The 20,152-nt window shown below is 36.8% G+C and overlaps 2 protein-coding genes across 5 annotated transcripts in view; one reads left to right on the top strand and one right to left on the bottom strand.

Annotated features, from left to right (window-relative positions):
• The window catches only part of LOC127862014 (exportin-2-like), a 76,312-nt gene that overhangs the window by 12,182 nt on the left and 43,978 nt on the right, over window positions 1-20,152 (bottom strand). For all 4 annotated transcript variants that reach the window (XM_052400876.1, XM_052400877.1, XM_052400875.1 and 1 more), the window contains exons 18-23: window positions 16,260-16,410; window positions 15,505-15,704; window positions 14,527-14,624; window positions 13,584-13,669; window positions 11,983-12,064; window positions 11,366-11,509 (exon numbers count right to left, since the gene is read on the bottom strand). In XM_052400876.1, the coding sequence (XP_052256836.1) occupies window positions 11,366-11,509; window positions 11,983-12,064; window positions 13,584-13,669; window positions 14,527-14,624; window positions 15,505-15,704; window positions 16,260-16,410 (761 nt within the window). The remainder of the gene's footprint in view (window positions 1-11,365; window positions 11,510-11,982; window positions 12,065-13,583; window positions 13,670-14,526; window positions 14,625-15,504; window positions 15,705-16,259; window positions 16,411-20,152) is intronic.
• Window positions 428-3,774, top strand: LOC127862015 (uncharacterized). The gene is made up of 3 exons (XM_052400878.1): window positions 428-894; window positions 1,220-2,238; window positions 3,015-3,774. Exons 1-3 carry the CDS (start codon window positions 560-562, stop codon window positions 3,371-3,373), a joined length of 1,713 nt encoding a protein of 570 aa, XP_052256838.1. The 5' UTR covers window positions 428-559; the 3' UTR covers window positions 3,374-3,774.

Here is a 20,152-nt window from a genome sequence, read left to right as displayed (position 1 = left end):
AATAACAGGTCAAATGCTCATTTTCTGTTTAAGAACAGATTGCAATGTAAGTGTTTCGTGTCATTACAAAATAAAGGGCTTATGTGGGTTTAAATATCATCATCATCATCATCAACATCATCATCATCATCATCATCATAAGCATCACCAATATCATCATCATCAATATCTTCAACATCATCATCTTGATCATCATCATCTTGATCATCATCATCATCATCATCATCATCATCATCATCATTGTCATCATCACATTCATCATCATCAGCAGCAGCAGAAGCAAGAAAAGAAGCATCTACAACAGTAACAACATTAGCAACATAAAAAAGCGTAGAGTCACCATCACTACAGTTCTCAATATCACTCCACTTTTAAAATAAACCACTTCACCACACCAACAATGAGTACTGTCACATGAAGTCAAGTACTGTAAGATCACATGTTTATTAGGAAACTGTGAGGGTCCAAAGTATTATATTTGTTGATCATAGCCACCAGTTGCAGGGAAGTTATTGAACATTACAGATTTCTACTGAATATTTATACTAAAGTGATCAAGATGGCTACATTTTCTCAATCAACTGTTGATAAAGGCTCTGATTCTATTATAGACTTTTGTTGTTCGCCGTGTCTTGAGCACAAAACTGACCAGTGGGCGGAGTTGTACTGCGATACCTGTCAGGAATTTTATTGTGCAGAATGTGTCACTCTTCATGGTCAGTTATTTCTGAAACATGTGACGTATGGAAGGGGAGACACAAGTAAGTGGCCAGCGTCCAAGATAGTGCAGGATTTCCTTCTGAAGTGTGACCTTCATGAAGACAAACATCTAGAAATGTACTGCAATGACCACAGTCAGCTGTGCTGCACTATTTGTGCTTTCCTCAATCACAGGTATCACATATATATATAAATATATATGCGTTCAAAAATGATAAATGCTGTCATAAAAAGACCAATTAATTCAGTATTATTGATATCTATAATTTTAAGTTATTTTTGTGTGTGAAAAACATGAAAATAAAAGTACAATGCTGACTAGTATTCATTGTTTGCTTCTTAAAAATAAAAACCAGTATTAAAATTACTTTCCTTATCTTATTACCTGAAAAAATCATTTTAAAAACAATACAAATATTATGAACAAAGGTTCAGACATACTTTTGCATAATGCCCATTTAAACCACACACACAAATTAAAAAGTTATATTCATTTCAGACTGTGTACTAAAGTAACACTTATATCGGAGTCAGCCAGAGGACCTCTGCCAGACTTGCAGCAACTATCAAGAAACATCCAAACTATACTCGAAGAAGTCAAGAAACTTGAGAACCATTGGAACACAAACATGCTGACTTTGCAAGCTTCATACGACAAACTATTAGATGAAATACGTGACACACGCCAGACAATAAATATCATTTTAGACAAGATTGAAAAAAACACTGTACAAGAGCTAGATGATAAGATGACCAGTCTAAAAGCTCCTATTAAGACTGATTTAGACAACTGCATCAAGCTTAAAAATGAACTAAAACAACTCAGTGGCGCAATAAATGACATTATTGATAAGGGCAAAGCAGAACTCACATTTATTGCAAGTAAGAAATGTCTGGAACAAGTAAAGCAATCTGAAACTTATCTGAAGGAGAACTCTGTTCAGGTAGAAAGTTCACTGACATTCCAGGCAGACAGTGATGTTCAACAGTACTTGTCTAAATTGTCAGGTCTTGGGAAGATTGTAATCGGTACCAAGAAAATATTAGTGTTAGGTGATCCAGACCAGGCACTCAGTATACAAGGAAAGTCAGAGTATAATGTGAGCATACCAAGTGATTCAGATAGAAGCTGCAATATCACTGCCATCAGTGTTCTCTCTGATGATGTGATCCTTGTTGCAGATTTTGATAATAAACGAGTTAAGCTACTCAATCATCAATACCAGGTGGTGGGTCATTGTGATTTAACTGATTGGCCATATGACATGTGTCAAATCACACCAAGTGAAGTAGCTGTTACTGTGTATCAGAATACGACTCATGGTGAGGTCCAGTTTTTCTCTGTGAATGATGGGCGACTGGTTAAGGGCAGGAAGTTACAGTTAAAACATTACTGTTTAGGTATTGCCCATAATCTGCAAGACCTGTATCTCACCTCTAGGAATTCACTTTACAAGTATTCAATGAAAGGTACCCTGTTGAATAAAGTGTATGAAGATACATCAGACGATCACACAGGTAAAATTTGGTATATATATTCCAATAACATTTGGAATTATCATAAATATGATAGAAATATTAAAATTGTATTATTGGTATACATATTAACACAAAGGTCAATTGTTTTACCTTTGTCTATTTCAGACGATTATGCTTGCAAATAACATACCTAATAATTGTTTCATTTGTAAATGAAAACTCCTTAACAATAAAGCTCTTCCTTTGCCTAAGTATTTTCATGACTTTTCTTCCCTGTATGGGACTTTTTTATCGTTTTAAAAGTCTAATTTAAACAAGCAAATTCGTTGAATTGATATCCCCCGCCAATATGCTTCTTGACACAAAAAGCATTTTTTCAAGATACAAAGGGCCATAACTCCTTTATTAACAGATGGTGTATAATGCCAGTCATACCAAGTTTCAATGAAATCCGCCAAAGCACTTCCGAAATATGGCTCCAGACGGACGGACAGACAGACAGAAAGACGGACGGACAGAAAGACGGACGGACAGAAAGACGGACAGACAACGCCAAAACAATATCCCTCCGTCTATGGCGGGGGATAAAAAGACGGACGGACAGACAGACAACGCCAAAACAATATCCCTCCGCCTATGGCGGGGGATAATAATGCCACAATAATAATCATGTCCGCATGCTCTGACTATGTCAAGGAGTACATTTACTGACTGATAGAATGTTATTGTACATAATGAGGTTTGTGTAAGAATATATTTATGAGCATAATAATTCTATAAAGAAGTCACTTCAATGATATGACTCTCTTTTACAGTAATGAAGTGTGCAGTGAGTCCTTCAGGTGACAAGATATTTGTCACCAACCAATCCCATCACAAGGTCCTCACCCTGGCCACAGATGGCACAGTTCTCCACACCTTCACCGACCCAGACCTGCAAGCACCAACTGGTATCCATGTTACTGATCTGGGACAGGTTCTGGTCTGTGGAAAGTCATCCAAGACTATCATTCAGCTGGATGGTGAAGGCAAGGAGTGGCTGGCAACTCTTGCTACCAGGAGGGATGGACTAGCTTACCCAGTGTCAGTCTGCTTCAATAGGAGCACAGCATCCATCATTGTGGGACAATTTATAAGGGCTAGGAACAAAATCCTAGTGTTTAAAGTAAAATAGTTTTGTTAACCAGTTTCAGTGCAGACATTTTGGAACATGTACTGTGAACAATAATTCTTGGCCTGACCAAACTAATATTCACTGTTACATAACATTACATAATTCACATGGATGATTAACTGTTTTGCCAAGTAATGTCATATCTGTGAATATGTTTAAAAAGTACGTTTGTAATGAAGTTCTTGGCATCATAGATCTATTATTTGGTGTAATGTTGCAAGGAATCAACTGTATTTCGTTGACGATTATTTTTCATTTAAATTGTATATTATCAGTGCATTGTTGTGATCTTGATCTAAATCTCAACAAGAGCACCGCCTTGCGGGTGCAGACCGCTCATCTATTTTCTTTTTAAAGGTGAAGGGACTCTCATTTTCAATCACAAAGGAGGGAGGGGTGGAGTGAAGAGGGGTGTATAGTGTGGGGCTGTGGACATTTATTACATTATTTTCCACAAATGCGGAAAAAAAATGCACAAAAACAAACAAAAAAAACATGGGGGTGGGCGGGATTCTTGGGTGTGATGGTTGGACGGTATTTCAAACATAAAATAATAAAAATAAATATTTGTGTTTTTTAACCGTTTAAAGAAAATGAAATTTGGGGGGGGGGGGGGTATAGTGTGAGGGTGTGGTGGTCATTTGTGAGGTAAAATTCAACTTGCCAGGTACAGTAACCTCATGATAGCATGAAAGTATTTGAAGTTTGAAAGCAATAGCCTTGATAGTTAAGAAGTAAAGTGGAACGAAACACAAAATTTAACCATATATTCAAAGTTACTAAGTCAAAAAAGGGCCATAATTCCGTAAAAATGACAACCAGAGTTATGCAACTTGTCCTTTTACTGTACCCTTATGATAGTTTGCGAGTGTTCCAAGTATGAAAGCAATATCTATGATATTTTAGGGGTAAGGTTGACCAAAACACAAAACTTAACCAAATTTTCAATTTTCTAAGTATAAAGGGCCCATAATTCCGTCCAAATGCCAGTCAGAGTTACATAACTTTGCCTGCACAGTCCCCTTATGATAGTTAATAAGTGTTGCAAGTATGAAAGCAATAGCTTTGATACTGTAGGAATAAAGTGGACCTAAACACAAACTTAACCAAATTTTCAATTTTCTAAGAATAAAAAGGGCACATAATTCTGTTAAAAAGGAACGCCAGAGTTATCTAACTTTGTCTGCCTAGTCCCCTCATGATAGTAAGTAAGTGTACCAAGTTTGAATGCAATAGCATTGATACTTTCTGAGAAAAGTGGACCTAAACGCAAAACTTAACCAAAATTTTCTATTTTCTAAGTATAAAAAGGGCACATAATTCTGTCAAATTGCACGCCAGAGTTATCTAACTTTGCCTGCCCAGTCCTCTCATGATAGTTAGTAAGTGTACCAAGTTTGAATGCAATAGCATTGATACTTTCTGAGAAAAGTGGACCTAAACGCAAAACTTAACCGGACGCCAACACCGACGCCGACACCAAGGTGATGACAATAGCTCATAATTTTTTTTTTTTAAATAAATGAGCTAAAAATGACTCATATTTAGATACATGATTTACTTGTGGAGATTTGTTTTGATCTAATATATTGTGATGATATTGTTATGCAATGTAAAAAGAACTGCAGAGTGCGTTTTGCACTTATAATAAGAAAAGTTATGCAATTGAGATCAGTTTGAATATATTGAAATCACTTCTAGTATAGTTTAACTGTTACCATGTGTTCTGATCTAAACAATATGTAGAGTCATAGCAAGTATGTATTGTACAGTTTTCCGTTATTGTTGTTTTTAGATTTTAGATTTGTTGATGACCATTTTATATGTCATTACTTATGTCAAAGTGTTATCTGCCTTTCCTTTCATTATATTTTGCTGAATAAATTATCTTTAACTAGTTCTAGTTCACATCCACCTTTTATATGTATGAACTGTATAAATATATACATTTTCATTCAATTGCATAATCAAATATTCAATCCTTTGGTATTTACTATTTTGTGCCTATATAAACACATTTTTTTTTAGTCTTTAATTACCAAATTTCTAACTACTAAAGCACAACTCGTATAATGCATTTAGATTTTGTGCTTTCTTATTATTTAGCAATTGTCAGAACCATTTGAATTGCTCTTATAATAAGACAAGGTGATGACAATAGCTCATAACTTTTTTCCAAATGACCTTGACCTTTGACCTAGTGACCTGAAAATCAATAGGGGTCATCTGCGAGTCATGATCAATGTACCTATGAAGTTTCATGATCCTTAAGCATAAGCGTTTTTAAGTTATCATCCGGAAACCATTTTACTGTTTCGGGTCACCGTGACCTTGACCTTTGAACTAGTGACCTGAAAGTAAATAGGGGTCATCTGCGAGTCATGATCAATGTACCTGTGAAGTTTCATGATCCTAGGCATAAGTGTTCTTGAGTTATCATCCGGAAACCATTTTACTATTTCGGGTCACTGTGACCTTGACCTTTGACCTAGTGACCTGAAAATCAATAGGAGTCATCTGCGAGTCATGATCAATGAACCTATGAATTTCTATGATCCTAGGCATAAGCATTCTTGAATTATCATCCGGAAACCATTTTACTATTTTGGGTCACTGTGACCTTGACCTTTGACCTAGTAACCTCAAATCAATAGGGGTCATCTGCGAGTCATGATCAATGTACCTATGAAGTTTCATGATCCTAGGCCTAAGCATTCTTGAGTTATCATCCGGAAACCATTTTACTACTTCGGATCACCGTGACCTTGACCTTTGACCTAGTGACCTGAAAATCAATAGGGGTCATCTGCAAGTCATGATCAATGTACCTATGAAGTTTCATGATCCTAACCTAAGCGTTCTTGAGTTATCATCCGGAAACCATTTTACTATTTCAGGTCACCCTGACCTTGACCTTTGACCTAGTGACCTGAAAATCAATAGAGGTCATCTGCGAGTCATGATCAATGTACCTATGAAGTTTCATGATCCTAGGCCTAAGCGTTCTTGAGTTATCATCCGGAAACCATTTTACTATTTCAGGTCACCCTGACCTTTACCTTTGACCTAGTGACCTGAAAATCAATAGGGGTCATCTGCGAGTCATGATCAATGTACCTATGAAGTTTCATGATCCTAGGCCTAAGTGTTCTTGAGTTATCATCCGGAAACCATCTGGTGGACGGACATACGGACGTCCATATGGAGGGACGGAACGACAAGAGCAAAACAATATACCTCCTCTTCTTCGAAGGGGGGCATAATTAGTCAAATATAAGCGGCTAAAAATAGACCATGCCTATTGGACGGAGTGAGACATTGAGAATGTTACTACAGATTTTTTGGTAAGGTTGAAATGTTCGGCAAGTAATCATAATAATTTGCACTAATAAAAGGCGAATTTACATGGCACAAGTATACAACATAGTGCTACTTGATGATGTCAGAAGAATGTCTAGATTATAAATAGCCCATACCAGTTTTACTCCTACAAACAGTTGCAGCATGGATTCCTTAGAATAAATGATACAATTAGTTTTGGAAAGCAGTTTATTATAATCCAATGGAGGGTTAGAAGACCTAAGAAGACAAGCACAGACTAAGCACACAAAATATACCTGGAAAAGAGGTTGGCTTTTGAGTCAATCATGCTTCAAATTAAACAAAACAAGAGGGCCTGAAAGGCTCAAAGTAGCTCACCTGAGATTCAAAGAAACTGCCCTCTCCTGTGCAGCCCAAGATGTCATTAGAACAATATGTTCTTACCAACTTTCATGACTAGTGAACACCCTGGCAGCCACATTTTTCAACAGACCAGAACCATTTTCATATACATCCAAGATATCATTTAAACAAATATACTGACAAAGTTTCATGAAGATTCATAAGTCAATATAAGGAAAAATGCTCCGCCCACTGGTGGCCATGTTTTTCAAGCAACTGGAACCACTTTCGAACTTGTCCAAAATATCATTGGGACAAATCTTCTGACAAAGTTTCATGATTATCGTACAATAAATATGGCTTCTAGAGTGTTAACAAGGTTTAACTATAGCTATATAAGGAAAAATGCCACGCCCCCTTGGCGGCCATGTTTTTCCACCAACTGGAACCATATTAGAACTCATCCAAGATATCATTGGGACAAATCATCTGACCAAGTTTCATGATGATTGGACAATAAATGTGGCCTCTAGAGTGTTAACAAGGTTTTACTAAAGCATAATATATAGCCATATTAGGAAAAATGCCCCACCCCCTTGTGGCCATGTTTTTTAAGCAACCGAAACCATTTTCGAACTCATCCAAGATATCATAAGGACAAATCTTCTGACCAAGTTTCATGAAGATCGGAAAATAAATGTGGCCTCTAGAGTTTTAACAAGGTTTTACAATAGTCATATAAGGAAAAATGCCCCGCCCCCTGGCAGCCATGTTTTTCAACCAACCAGCATCATTTTTGAACTCGTCCAAGATATTATTGAGGTGAATCTTCTGACCAAGTTTCATGAAGATCGGACAATAAATGTGGCCTCTAGAGTGTAATCAAGATTTTCCTATAGCCATTTATAGCCATATAAGGAAAAATGCCCCGCCCCTTGGCAGCCATGTTTTTCAAGCAAACATAACCATTTTCGAACTCATCCAAGATGTCATTGAGACCAATCTTATGATAAAATATAATGAAGATTGGACAATAAATGTGGCCTCTAGAGTGTTCACAAGATTTTACTTTAGCCATATAAGGAAAAATGCCCCGCCCTTTGGCAGCCATGTTTTCAAGCAAACGTTACCATTTTTGAACTCATCCAAGATATCATTGAGACCGATCTTCCAACCAAATTTCATGAAGATTGGAAATAAATGTGGCCTCTAGAGTGTTAACAATGTTTTATTATAGCCATATAAGGAAAACTGCCCTGCCCCCTGGCGGCCATGTTTTTTCACCGATCTGGACCATTTTCAAACTCATCCGAGATATCAATGAAACCAATGTTTTGACCAAGTTTCATGATGATTGGGCAAAAATTGTGACTTCTAGAGTGTTCACAAGGTTTCTCTATAGCCATATAAGGAATACTGCCCCGCCCCCTGGCGGCCATGTTTTTCAACAGACCGGAACCATTTTCGAACTCAACCAACATATCATTTAGACAAACATTTTGACAAGGTTACATGAAGATTGGGCATCAAATGTGACTTCTAAAGTGTTCACAAGTTTTTCTTTTTTTTTACCTAGTGACCTAGTTTTTGACCCAGCATGACCCAGTTTCAAACTCAGTCGAGGTATCAATGGGACACATGTTCTGACCAAATTTCATGAAGATCAGACAATAAATGTGGCCTCTAGAGTGTTCACAAGGCAAAATGTTGACGAAAGACGATGCACGACGGACAAAAAGCGATCACAAAAGCTCACCATGAGCTAAAAAGGTCTAAATCTTTTTTAGAAGTCAACATGTCATAATTTGCATACAAAATGATTCATATAAAGGAACACAAGATGCATTTTGACTCTTTAAAAATACATGTTTTGCAATATTTTCGTAAATATATTAATTAACGTATTTGTTCTGTAGTTCCAACGGGTCGAAACTTTCTCATCGTGTGCATTATTTCTGATGTAAGAATTTCATTCTAATCAAGAGGGCCTGAAAGGCCCAAAGTTGCTCACCTGAGATAACAAGATATTACATGTATTGGGACAAATCTTCTGACCAAGTTTCATGAAGATCGGAAAATAAATGTGGCCTCTAGACTATTAACAAGCTTTTACTATAGCCATATAAGGAAAAATGCCCCGCCCCCTGGCAGCCATGTTTTACAACCAACCGGCATCATTTTTGAACTCTTCTAAGATATTATCGGGATGAATCTTCTGACCAAGTTTCATGAATATCGGATAGTAAATGTGGCCTCTTAGAGTGTTAACATGATTTTACTAAAGCCATATAAGGATAATGCCCCGCCCTTTGGTAGCCATGTTTTTCAAGCAAACATAATTATTTTCACACTCATCCAAGATATCATTGAGACCAATCTTCTGACCAAATTTCATGAACATTGGACAATAAATGTGGCCTCTAGAGTGTTAACAAGGTTTTACTATAGCCATGTAAGGAAAAATGCCCCAACCCCTGGTGGCCATGTTTTAAAGCAACCAAGACCATTTTCGAACTCATCCAAGATATCATTGGGACAAATCTTCTGACCAAGTTTCAAGATATTATTGGGATGAATCTTCTGACTGAGTTTCATGAAGATCTGACTATAAATGTGGCCTCTAGAGTGTTAACAAGATTTTACTATAGCCAAATATATCCATATAAGGAAAAATGCCCCGCCCATTGGCAGCCATGTTTTTCAAGCAAACGTAACCATTTTCTAACTTATCCAAGATATCAATAAGAAAAATCTTCTGACCAAATTTCATGAAGATTGGACATGAATGTGACCTCTAGAGTGTTAACAAGGTTTTACTATAGCCATATAAGGAAGAATGCCCCGACCACTGGCGACCGGAAACCATCTGGTGGACGGACATACGGACGTCCATATGGAGGGACGGAACGACAAGAGCAAAACAATATACCTCCTCTTCTTCGAAGGGGGGCATAATTAGTCAAATATAAGCGGCTAAAAATAGACCATGCCTATTGGACGGAGTGAGACATTGAGAATGTTACTACAGATTTTTTGGTAAGGTTGAAATGTTCGGCAAGTAATCATAATAATTTGCACTAATCAAAGGCAAATTTACATGGCACAAGTATACAACATAGTGCTACTTGATGATGTCAGAAGAATGTCTAGATTATAAATAGCCCATACCAGTTTTACTCCTACAAACAGTTGCAGCATGGATTCCTTAGAATAAATGATACAATTAGTTTTGGAAAGCAGTTTATTATAATCCAATGGAGGGTTAGAAGACCTAAGAAGACAAGCACAGACTAAGCACACAAAATATATCTGGAAAAGAGGTTGGCTTTTGAGTCAATCATGCTTCAAATTAAACAAAACAAGAGGGCCTGAAAGGCTCAAAGTAGCTCACCTGAGATTCAAAGAAACTGCCCTCTCCTGTGCAGCCCAAGATGTCATTAGAACAATATGTTCTTACCAACTTTCATGACTAGTGAACACCCTGGCAGCCACATTTTTCAACAGACCAGAACCATTTTCATATACATCCAAGATATCATTTAAACAAATATACTGACAAAGTTTCATGAAGATTCATAAGTCAATATAAGGAAAAATGCTCTGCCCACTGGTGGCCATGTTTTTCAAGCAACTGGAACCACTTTCGAACTTGTCCAAAATATCATTGGGACAAATCTGACAAAGTTTCATGATTATCGTACAATAAATATGGCTTCTAGAGTGTTAACAAGGTTTAACTATAGCTATATAAGGAAAAATGCCACGCCCCTTTGGCGGCCATGTTTTTCAACCAACCCGCATCGTTTTCAAACTAATCCAAGATATTATAGGGATGAATCTTCTGACCAAGTTTCATAAAGATTGGGCAATAAATGTGGCCTCTAGAGTGTTAACAAGATTTTACTATAGCCATATAAGGAAAAATGCCCCGCCCCTTGGCAGCCATGTTTTTCAAGCAAAGTTTACCATTTTTGAACTAATCCAAGATATCAGTGGGACAAATCTTCTGAGCAAGTTTCATGAAGATCGAAAAACAAATGTGGCCTCTAGAGTGTTAACAAGATTTTACTATAGCCATATAAGGAAAAATGCCCCGTCCCTTGACAGCCATGTTTATCAAGCAAACGTAAGCATTTTCGAACTCATCCAAGATATAATTGAGACCAATCTTCTGACCAAATTTCATGAAGATTGGACACTAAATGTGGCCTCTAGAGTGTTAACAAAGCAAATGTTGACGCCGGACGACGCACGACAGACAAAAGGTGATCACAAAAGCTCACCATGAGCACGTTGTGCTCAGGTGAGCTAAAAATAAGTTACTCATACCATAGATCCCCATAAACAGTGATCATGACGGGGGCCTCTGTAAGGATCTTGGTGACTCCCAGGGCACAGATCTTCTTCTCTGAGGTGCCTGAGACCTTCTGTAGGTCAGCAACAAATAGCTTCTCTACCACCATGCCAAACATCCTGGGAAATATGAGAAAATATGAACCAGGGTCGACATTTGAGCCTCATATATGAATCTGGGTGTCATACCATATGCTGCCAGTGTAACTCCAGACCAGCCTGCGCATCACCACAATCTGGTCAGGGCTACTATTTCCGCTTATTAGACCAGGAAACCTTAAGTGACTATAAAAGGGATTCCACAGACTGGTCTTGAGCAAAGCTGGCTGCACATACGAGCCATTTTTGCAAGACATGGCTAAATCTATGGATTAATAGTTGCATGTTTTCTCAGACCTTTCATGAACAAGGACTGGATTCCATGAATTGTAAAAATAAATATTAAAAAACGATATAACTTGTTTTATGAAAAATAACCTTTTACAAATAAATCTATTAAAGGTAGGTGTAAAATATTTTTGTTGACATAAACATGATCATTCAAATGACCCTGCATTCAAATTGTTTAAAAAAAGGGCTGACATGTGACTAACTTTGCTTGAATACCGTCCACCATTTCAATAAGAGCAGGGGCTCCATACCGGATAGCGTACACACAGAAAAACACCAGCAAGCCTGAAAATGAAACACAAGGAGTGACATGTGGCCACATAATCAATGATATTGATTGATTAGAGCTGTAACGATTCGGTTCGATGCATCAAAAAAACGGTTCAAAGCCACCGATTCGATTTCGATATCGATATGACCAATTTCGATTCGATTCACTGCAATCCCGATTGATCAGCATTTTAAACCTTACTTTCCAAATCCATTGTCTAACCTTTCTTGTCATTTGTAATTGTCTTGTGATTGGTCAATAGCCAATATGGCATCCAATGAATGAATTAATAACATGCTGAGCATTACATTAGAAGCATTAAAATGGCTTCTTCAACCATGCTGAAAGACGCAGCGTCAAAATTAAAATCAAATGTATGAAAACACATCACGAAGGTTCTGATGCAAAGGCAACTTGCAAAACGGAACCAAATAATTGTAAATAATGAGAATTCAATACTGCTCCAGCAGCTGGAGTTTCACTTCTTTATATTGTTGACGTAAGTTACCCTAAATCTGGAAGCACTAAGAGTTCTAGTCACAAAGTGTGTACTAATGATGTGATTTGTATCACCTACATTTTGATAAAAGAAAGTTACTGTTACTAAATTATACCCATGTTATGTTTTGATCTCATTTGTTTCCTCAATACATTATGGTTTGTTTACTGAACTGTGTGCATTCTGTTAAGAAGTCAACTTGAAGTTATTTATATACAATGTTTTTTTTGTTTTTGTTTTTTTCTGTTAAACACATGTGATACATTGTGCATTTTATGTTTTTTAAGAATAACTCAACAGGAAGTTTTGTTCAATAAATTTGTTACTTATAAAACAATGTTGCATTTTTAAAATATTAAACACTTTAAATGTACAACATAATAAGTTAATAACAAATACCAAACATATTAATTCAAGTCCTGGACAAACCAAACATGAAATAGTTTGCAAAATAAGCAGCAAATAGTTTAATTTGAATAGAATTGAAAATAATCAAATCGGACCATTTGGTATCAGATCGAATCGAATGATGTGTGAATCGTTACAGCTATAATATTGATGAAGATTGTAGCTTTGTTTAACAAGAGCACCGCATAACGGGTGCCACACTCAGCTGCGAAAGCTTGTCAGAATTTTTTTTTTTAGAGGTCACATTGACCTTGACCTTTGACCTAGTGACCCAAAAATGGGTGTGGTGTGTAGAACTCATAAAGGTGCAGCTACATGTGAAGTTTCAAAGTTGTAGGTGGAAGCACTTTGATTTCACAGCCAATGTTAAGGTTTAAGCACGATGCCGGCGGACGACACGACACGACAAGCTGGTTATTGCCTTGCTAAAAATTGAACATGAAATGGAAGCTGTCATCATCTTCAGTTATTATATAAATCAAAAGTGATTCTGTTTTATCTATTTTTGTAGCTATCTATTCAATGCTGGTAGTAAATAGAAAGTAATTAAAAAAGAAATGCAGATTTTTTTTTTAAAGCATAAAATGGATTATTAACAAATGATTGGGTTTCTATGGTGCTCTTACTTTTGATGTATTTGGTTGTCTTGGAGCTCTGCAGTCGTTGGAACAGTAGGATGAACACCTGCTTCATGTATGGCTGTAATACCTCACTGGAATGAGACCCAGTAGAAACAGTAATGAAGGGATCCAAGTTCTATCATAAACCATCAAAAAGGATTTTTCAAATAGATCGAAAATTAAAACAACTTTTCATTAGCCCTGGAAAAAATCAAAAACAAAATACACATGCTCTTTGGAATAGCATAGTTTTGCTGAACATGTCCCAGTTGGATGATGTGATAATTTTTGAAGGGAATAAAGAATGACTGCATTTTCCGGGAGCAGTTTTTTTTCCTTCCTTGGAACCTGATAAATATTGGCCATTTCCAACCGAAAATTTTTCCCCTAATCAATCTTTTTTCTTCAGATGAACTTTCCTTTCACATATGTACTATAAATTATTTTTTTTATTGATGAACTCTTCTTGTGTTTGCTAAAAAGAGCAATAATTTTGGAATTTTACATGTAAACATTTGCTAGTGAAATGGAAGAAACTGAAGGTTAACCATTATAAGTTTTTGAAACTGAGTAAAAAACAAACTCAAGAATATAACAATAACACTTGAGTTTATGTTTATATTTGTTAATATTTTTTTCCAAAACTGCTTATAGTGTACTTAAATCTTCACCCAAATTGGACTTTCTAGCAACTTTTTCCCATAAAATGGCCATGAATTTTATCCCTTAGTCGGCAAAAAAACAACCTGGAAACTTCTATTAAACTCTCTCCTATATTTTTATAAGGCATGAAAATAGCTGGTAATGATAAATTTATTTAACACTAATGTCTGCTTGCATATATTAATTGTTATGTATTCTACTGTGGTACATAAATGGTACAAAAATCGTGACTTCGAAGCAAGTAACCACGGCAATTAGGTGCAAACATGACTTCAATGCAACAAACCTGGGCATTTTTTCAATCATGCGATTGATAAGAAAGAAGCCTTCATGATCGTTCTGTTTCGATGCAATCAGCTTTTGGAAGATTCCCAGCAACCCATTCTGAAATTTATATTAAACCGTCAAGAATGGACTTGTAACATGGTGGATATAATGTTTTTTTATTCCAATGACAAAACAAACATTTGTTCAGCATGGTTCTTAATACAATGAGTTTACATAAATGAAACAAGTGTAACATTTGTTTGTAACATTACAAACGATTCAGAATTTCAGATGTATTTAAATTACATCTTTATAGGTGCTAAACTTAACAAGAGATTTCCAAGCAATATAGTCCCCTGCCGGTGAAACTCCACCATTGTCAGTATTTTTTAAATATATATATTTGTTGCCATAGCAACCAGAATTCTTGACATAGGAACAAAATGAAATGCATAATCTCCATGTTGCCATCTATCCATGTTTCAAGTTTCATGAAAACATATGAAGAACTGTTTAAATTTTTGCAGGATCCAGAAAAGTGTGACAGACAGACTGACTGACAGATTGACTGACAGACAGACAGAGCGCAAACCATAAGTCCCTTCTGGTTTCACTGATAGGGGACAATAAAGTAGGCAAATTAGTTGAATTGATATCACACTTAAACATAAATTAAGTGACAGACAGACAGCGCCAAATCTATATCCCTCCGCCTTTGGCGGGGATAATAAAAAGTTGGCATTTGGAACTCTTTACCACAGTGGCATGATCTACTGTTAAACTTAACATGTTCAGTTATCTTGTCCTCCATTTTTATAAATTTCTCTAGCCAAATGTTGAACTTATTTATTATTAGAATTTCTATTAATGATTAAATTTCATGAAGAATATTCTTTTGCTTAGCATTTACTTTCTCCATGGCATCAATTAGCAACTGGCTAATAATTTGAAATGGCAGAGAAGAATTGATCTTACAATTTGATGATTGAATACGCACCAGTCTCTCAGGCTCTATTTGACTGGCTCCCTTCTCAATGTAGGCCTGCAGGAGGCGTACAAGGGGTGGAATGTTGCCCAGTCGTTCCCATAGCAACGGGGCCAGCAGGTGGGGGAACAGCTGGGTGTACGACTCAGGGATGCCTGATGTGTGGAGCTCGATGAGAAGCGAGAGGATTTGGAAAACATACGGAATAAACTCTGAAATATATGAATGTTGGGCCATTGTTTGTTTTTCCATAAATGAATATATGTTTTCCAATATGGTTCTTGCAGTATGGGATCTTGCGTAAAAAAGCAGACCGGACAATGGAATTCACTAGTTGATGAGCATGGATCGCTTACCATTCAGTTTGACCAAGGTTTTTTTAGTGAAATTTGAATATAAATGATTCAATAACGCAACCATGGCCTTTTATAAGTACTAGAATATGAAGCTACCAGGAGTCAGTACAATCCCTATACAACTCAAGAATGCCTGGAAAGATTAGGCTAGCTATTAAACTTGGGGGAGACATTTTTTATCACAAACAGTTACATAAAGAAAGGCGAAAATTGTAAAAAACTGATTAAGAGAACTAAAATGTATAAATTAACAAATAAAGATAACCAAAGGGTCCTTAATATTGAGCTTATCTGAAAATAGGCCTAGATTTTACTCCCATGAAAATGATTTTACTCCCATGAAAATAAGGGTTTTAATTTAATAAAATATACATTTCAAATGACATTCTTGTAATAATTGCATGTACAAACCTTGAACATCTTGCTGCAGTATCTCAGTGAAAGGAGGGAAGAGAGCCTGTTCAAAGTCAGCGACCGCTGCAGGGGTCACCTTACACGTTGTGCGTATTGTCACACATAGTGTCTCAAACAGGTAGTGGTTGAAGTGAGGCTTGCTAGGATTCTGAAAACAAATGTCATACAAAAGTTTATGTTTTAGCTCATCTATTCATTAGAAAATTAACAGTTCAGTGTAGGTGTACTGGTACACATCAAAATTTAATGTTCATAATACACTTAAAACAATTTTTTTAAATAAAATTCATTTTAATTATTAAATACTTACCTGTTATCGTATGCTTATACTTTCCAAGGGGAAATAACTCATCCGGAATTTTAACTGGGAATCCGCCACCTCAATACCGTAATACAGGCCAGGTTAAACATAGTGCAATGCAACCTAGCCAAAAATCGGTAACCAACCCTCAATATTCTTTCAATATATATACAAAAATATTAATCGAATAGCGGGGTGGGAGGTGGAACTTACCGATAACAGGTAAGTATTTAATAATTAAAATGAATTTTATTTAAAAAATTTGTTTTAATGTCATAAATACTGACCTGTTATTGTATGCTGATTTTGCAGCTGCGGTGGGAAGGTTCGTATATATTTTCCCAACACAGTAGAACCCATAAACAGGGTTATCAGCTAATGATATCAAGTAATCTTCGTTAAAACGGTATTAATTATGACTTCTCGGACAGAGTAATATGTCTATGTCGTAAAGAAGACACTACCGCTAGTGAAACCACAACAAGCCCAAACGTATACAAATTGTATTGTTGGCACTTCAGAAAACGAAGATAAAAAAATGACAAGGTGGTCGGATTCCTCCAGTAAACAGCTTAGAGCACGTCAAAAAGTGGGGTGTGATTAATATATGCCCACAAAACAGACAGAGCTCTTAATTCATGCGGTCAGATCCTAAAAAGGAATGAATCCTTAGATAGGATAAGATTAACTTTCCTTAGTCGAGGTCTAACCCCGAGAAATAGAAGCCGCAGACACATCTCCCCCCCCTTTTTTGGGGAAATGAAGAGTGTCTTTGAGAACCTCGAATGGACTTCTGACTAACACTGCTGAGATAGAACTTCAAAGCCCTGATTGCCCAAAGAAGTTTATCCTCATCTTCATGACTACCAGTTTAAGAAAACTTGGAAACTTGAAGGTAGAAGCCATATAGAGGACTTGATATTAAGCAAGGAATCCTGGCTGACACAACAAAGTGAAAACGACAATAGATCCAACTGGAATTGGTCGTATTCAACAGAAAAAGCATGAATTTCACTTCTCCGTATGGTAAAAGCCATAAGAAGAAGGAAAACCGTCTTAAAATTATATTGGAACTGTTAATAAGCCTGATGAAAAAGGTTCATAGGGAGCTCATTAAGCATCCCAACATGTTACACAAGTCCAAACCGCTTAAGAAGGTAAAGGAACGAAAAACATAGTGTTGACGTTCCATAGTTTGGATCAGTTCCAAAATAGGTAAGACAGCACAGAGTTGCGATGACTTACACAAAACAAGGTATACGAAAGCATAATCTCTATCCTTTGATGAAGAAAAGAACAAATTTCTTATCATCAAGAAAAAGATGAGAAAAAACCTCTATGTATCTAGCAGAGTGATTAAGGTAATAACTATGCTATCAATTACCCAGTAAAAAATGAATTTCCATAGAACCTTTATACAGTTCTGATGGAATTATCCTTGCATAAGTAACAAGGATTGAAACTCTAACAGAAAAACGTTCTTCTGTAGAGATAACTAAAAGTTATTAATGGCCAGACATGAAGTGGCACATGTTTGGATCAGTAAAAATATGTCTCAGTGAGATATGATATTTGACCTGTGAAGAAGTTTCCTGAAAATAATTGTACAGGAGACTTAAAAGGTCGTAGAACCATAATCCCATGGTTCATTAAGTATATTTCATGAAATTATGGCAAAAACTCAGTTATTGCAAAAACTCACCAAGAAGGCAAGATATTCCAGTTTATGTCAATGGACGAATGTATAACAATCGCACACCCTGCTGGATCGATTTCTGTGAACTGCATTGTTGACGTTGTTCAGCATACCGGTATACACTGCGATATACGATCGCATAACGCTAATAACTAGTGTTTGATGATAAACAACATTCTTTGATATACTATGTACACCATGCAACTCGTCTGCAACTTCACTGCCGCGCATGCGCAATTACATTATTGAACCCAACGGAAAAATAATTCGAAAGAAAGAACTGCAGGACAAAACGTCCAACAGGGCGTTGAGACGAACTGGTATGAGAAAGACGATAGAGAAAATTTGTTGTTCTTGCAAAGAACGAATAAGTTCCTGATTTCCAGTTACAAGGAGTGATAATATGATCACCTCCGTGTCTGTAAGTAAACCACGACCGATGTGTGATAGTTGAAACCATCACAAAGGAATCGTGAAAATGTGTTGTAAATGAAAAACAGCTAAAAAGAATTTTCGCTTTTCAAGATGTAGATGTGCAGGTGATATTCGTTAGGATACCACATAATTGAGAAAATCAAGATACGTTGTTCTATGTGATCGTCCATAACCTTATCTGCTCACATCTGTATAAGATGTAAGGAAGGTTGTGGTAGAATAAACTATATTCTTGCCAAGATAATCTTCTAGTCTAGACACCACTGAATAGTGGTAAATAATGACAAAAAGATGGAAATCTGTGTCATTAAATAATCCCGAGATTAATACAATTATCTTAAAAATAAAGCTGAAACGGACGTAAGAAAAGACGTCTCAGCAGAAGGACCGGTGACCGGACCGGTAAATACCGACCGGTGACCGGAACCATTTGTCAAGGATGGGTGGGCAAAGAAACCACGGCAAGCCGAACTTTCCCACTCCAAACACACTTGAAAATTGGTAGAATAGGACAGTGTTTAACACTTATAAGTTTATGACCTATCTACAGAATATAGCCTCTTCTTGAACCAATAACAGGCGCCTTTAAAATCCTGGATAATACAGGTCGCGAATTCATCGATTTGCGAAGTACGGAAATATGATTGATAGTGGTACCTCCGGAATCGGAGGTGTGATGGCAGAAAAAGGTGAAAACCCTAGGGGTAACCTTAAGCGGGTCCACGCTTGCCGGTAGAATGCATGGAAGTCTTAAATTCTGACTTGATTAATCCATTTACTTCAAGACTTCTAACCGGGACGAATTCCGAAAGGAATACGACCAGTTATAGGAAGACGGCCTGTTATGGCCAGAAGTGTAATAGAAGAATAACTTTAAGATGAGGTCCCTCCAGATCCTAGGATCTAAGATCTGAGTTCAATAGGTCCTAAGCCATCTACAAGACTGTAGCCGCTATGCGGTCAATCTGATAGGCAATCCTATGTATCAGAACTCTTGTTGATTCCAGTAGCTTGAAAATATGCACTGCCGTAGGAGCAATAGAAAAGCAGAAGTCGATACAAATGTCGTCTTGCTAATCCTGCTAGCGTCATTAATGTGTCCCAACTGTTCCGTGACACTGACTGCAAAGTCTGTAGCCGACAGGTAAAGGCGGTTAAAACAATTCATCCTTCGGGTCTCGAACATAAAATTAATAGAGGTCAAATAGTAATGTTCGACCTCAATGCTAGTCTCCGAGCCCACTTCAGCCGATCTATCTGCAAGACCAGTAGTCTGCATGTAGCCGGTTGAGATAGAAGTACAAATAACAGATATAGCATGATTTGGTAACCGTCGCCAGTAGAACATCAGTATTTAAAAACACAAAAAGTCATGTAGATTGTTGAATCCATAAAATATAGTATTCAATACAATCATAGCCAGGGGTATACAACTATGTAATGAAGACGATACCCGTG

Source organism: Dreissena polymorpha, chromosome 16, assembly GCF_020536995.1.
Source record: "Dreissena polymorpha isolate Duluth1 chromosome 16, UMN_Dpol_1.0, whole genome shotgun sequence".
Classification (NCBI taxonomy): domain Eukaryota; kingdom Metazoa; phylum Mollusca; class Bivalvia; order Myida; family Dreissenidae; genus Dreissena; species Dreissena polymorpha.
The sequence above is the reverse complement of the archived record's forward strand: the minus strand, read 5'-3'. Positions and strand labels throughout refer to the sequence as shown.

Bases quoted from the DNA above. Each gene is read 5' to 3' on its own strand.
- LOC127862015 (XM_052400878.1), top strand. From the start codon at position 560: ATGGCTACATTTTCTCAATCAACTGTTGATAAAGGCTCTGATTCTATT. The intron at 895-1,219 runs GTATCACATATA...TATTCATTTCAG, and splicing joins TGTGCTTTCCTCAATCACAG to ACTGTGTACTAAAGTAACAC. The intron at 2,239-3,014 runs GTAAAATTTGGT...TCTCTTTTACAG, and splicing joins TACATCAGACGATCACACAG to TAATGAAGTGTGCAGTGAGT.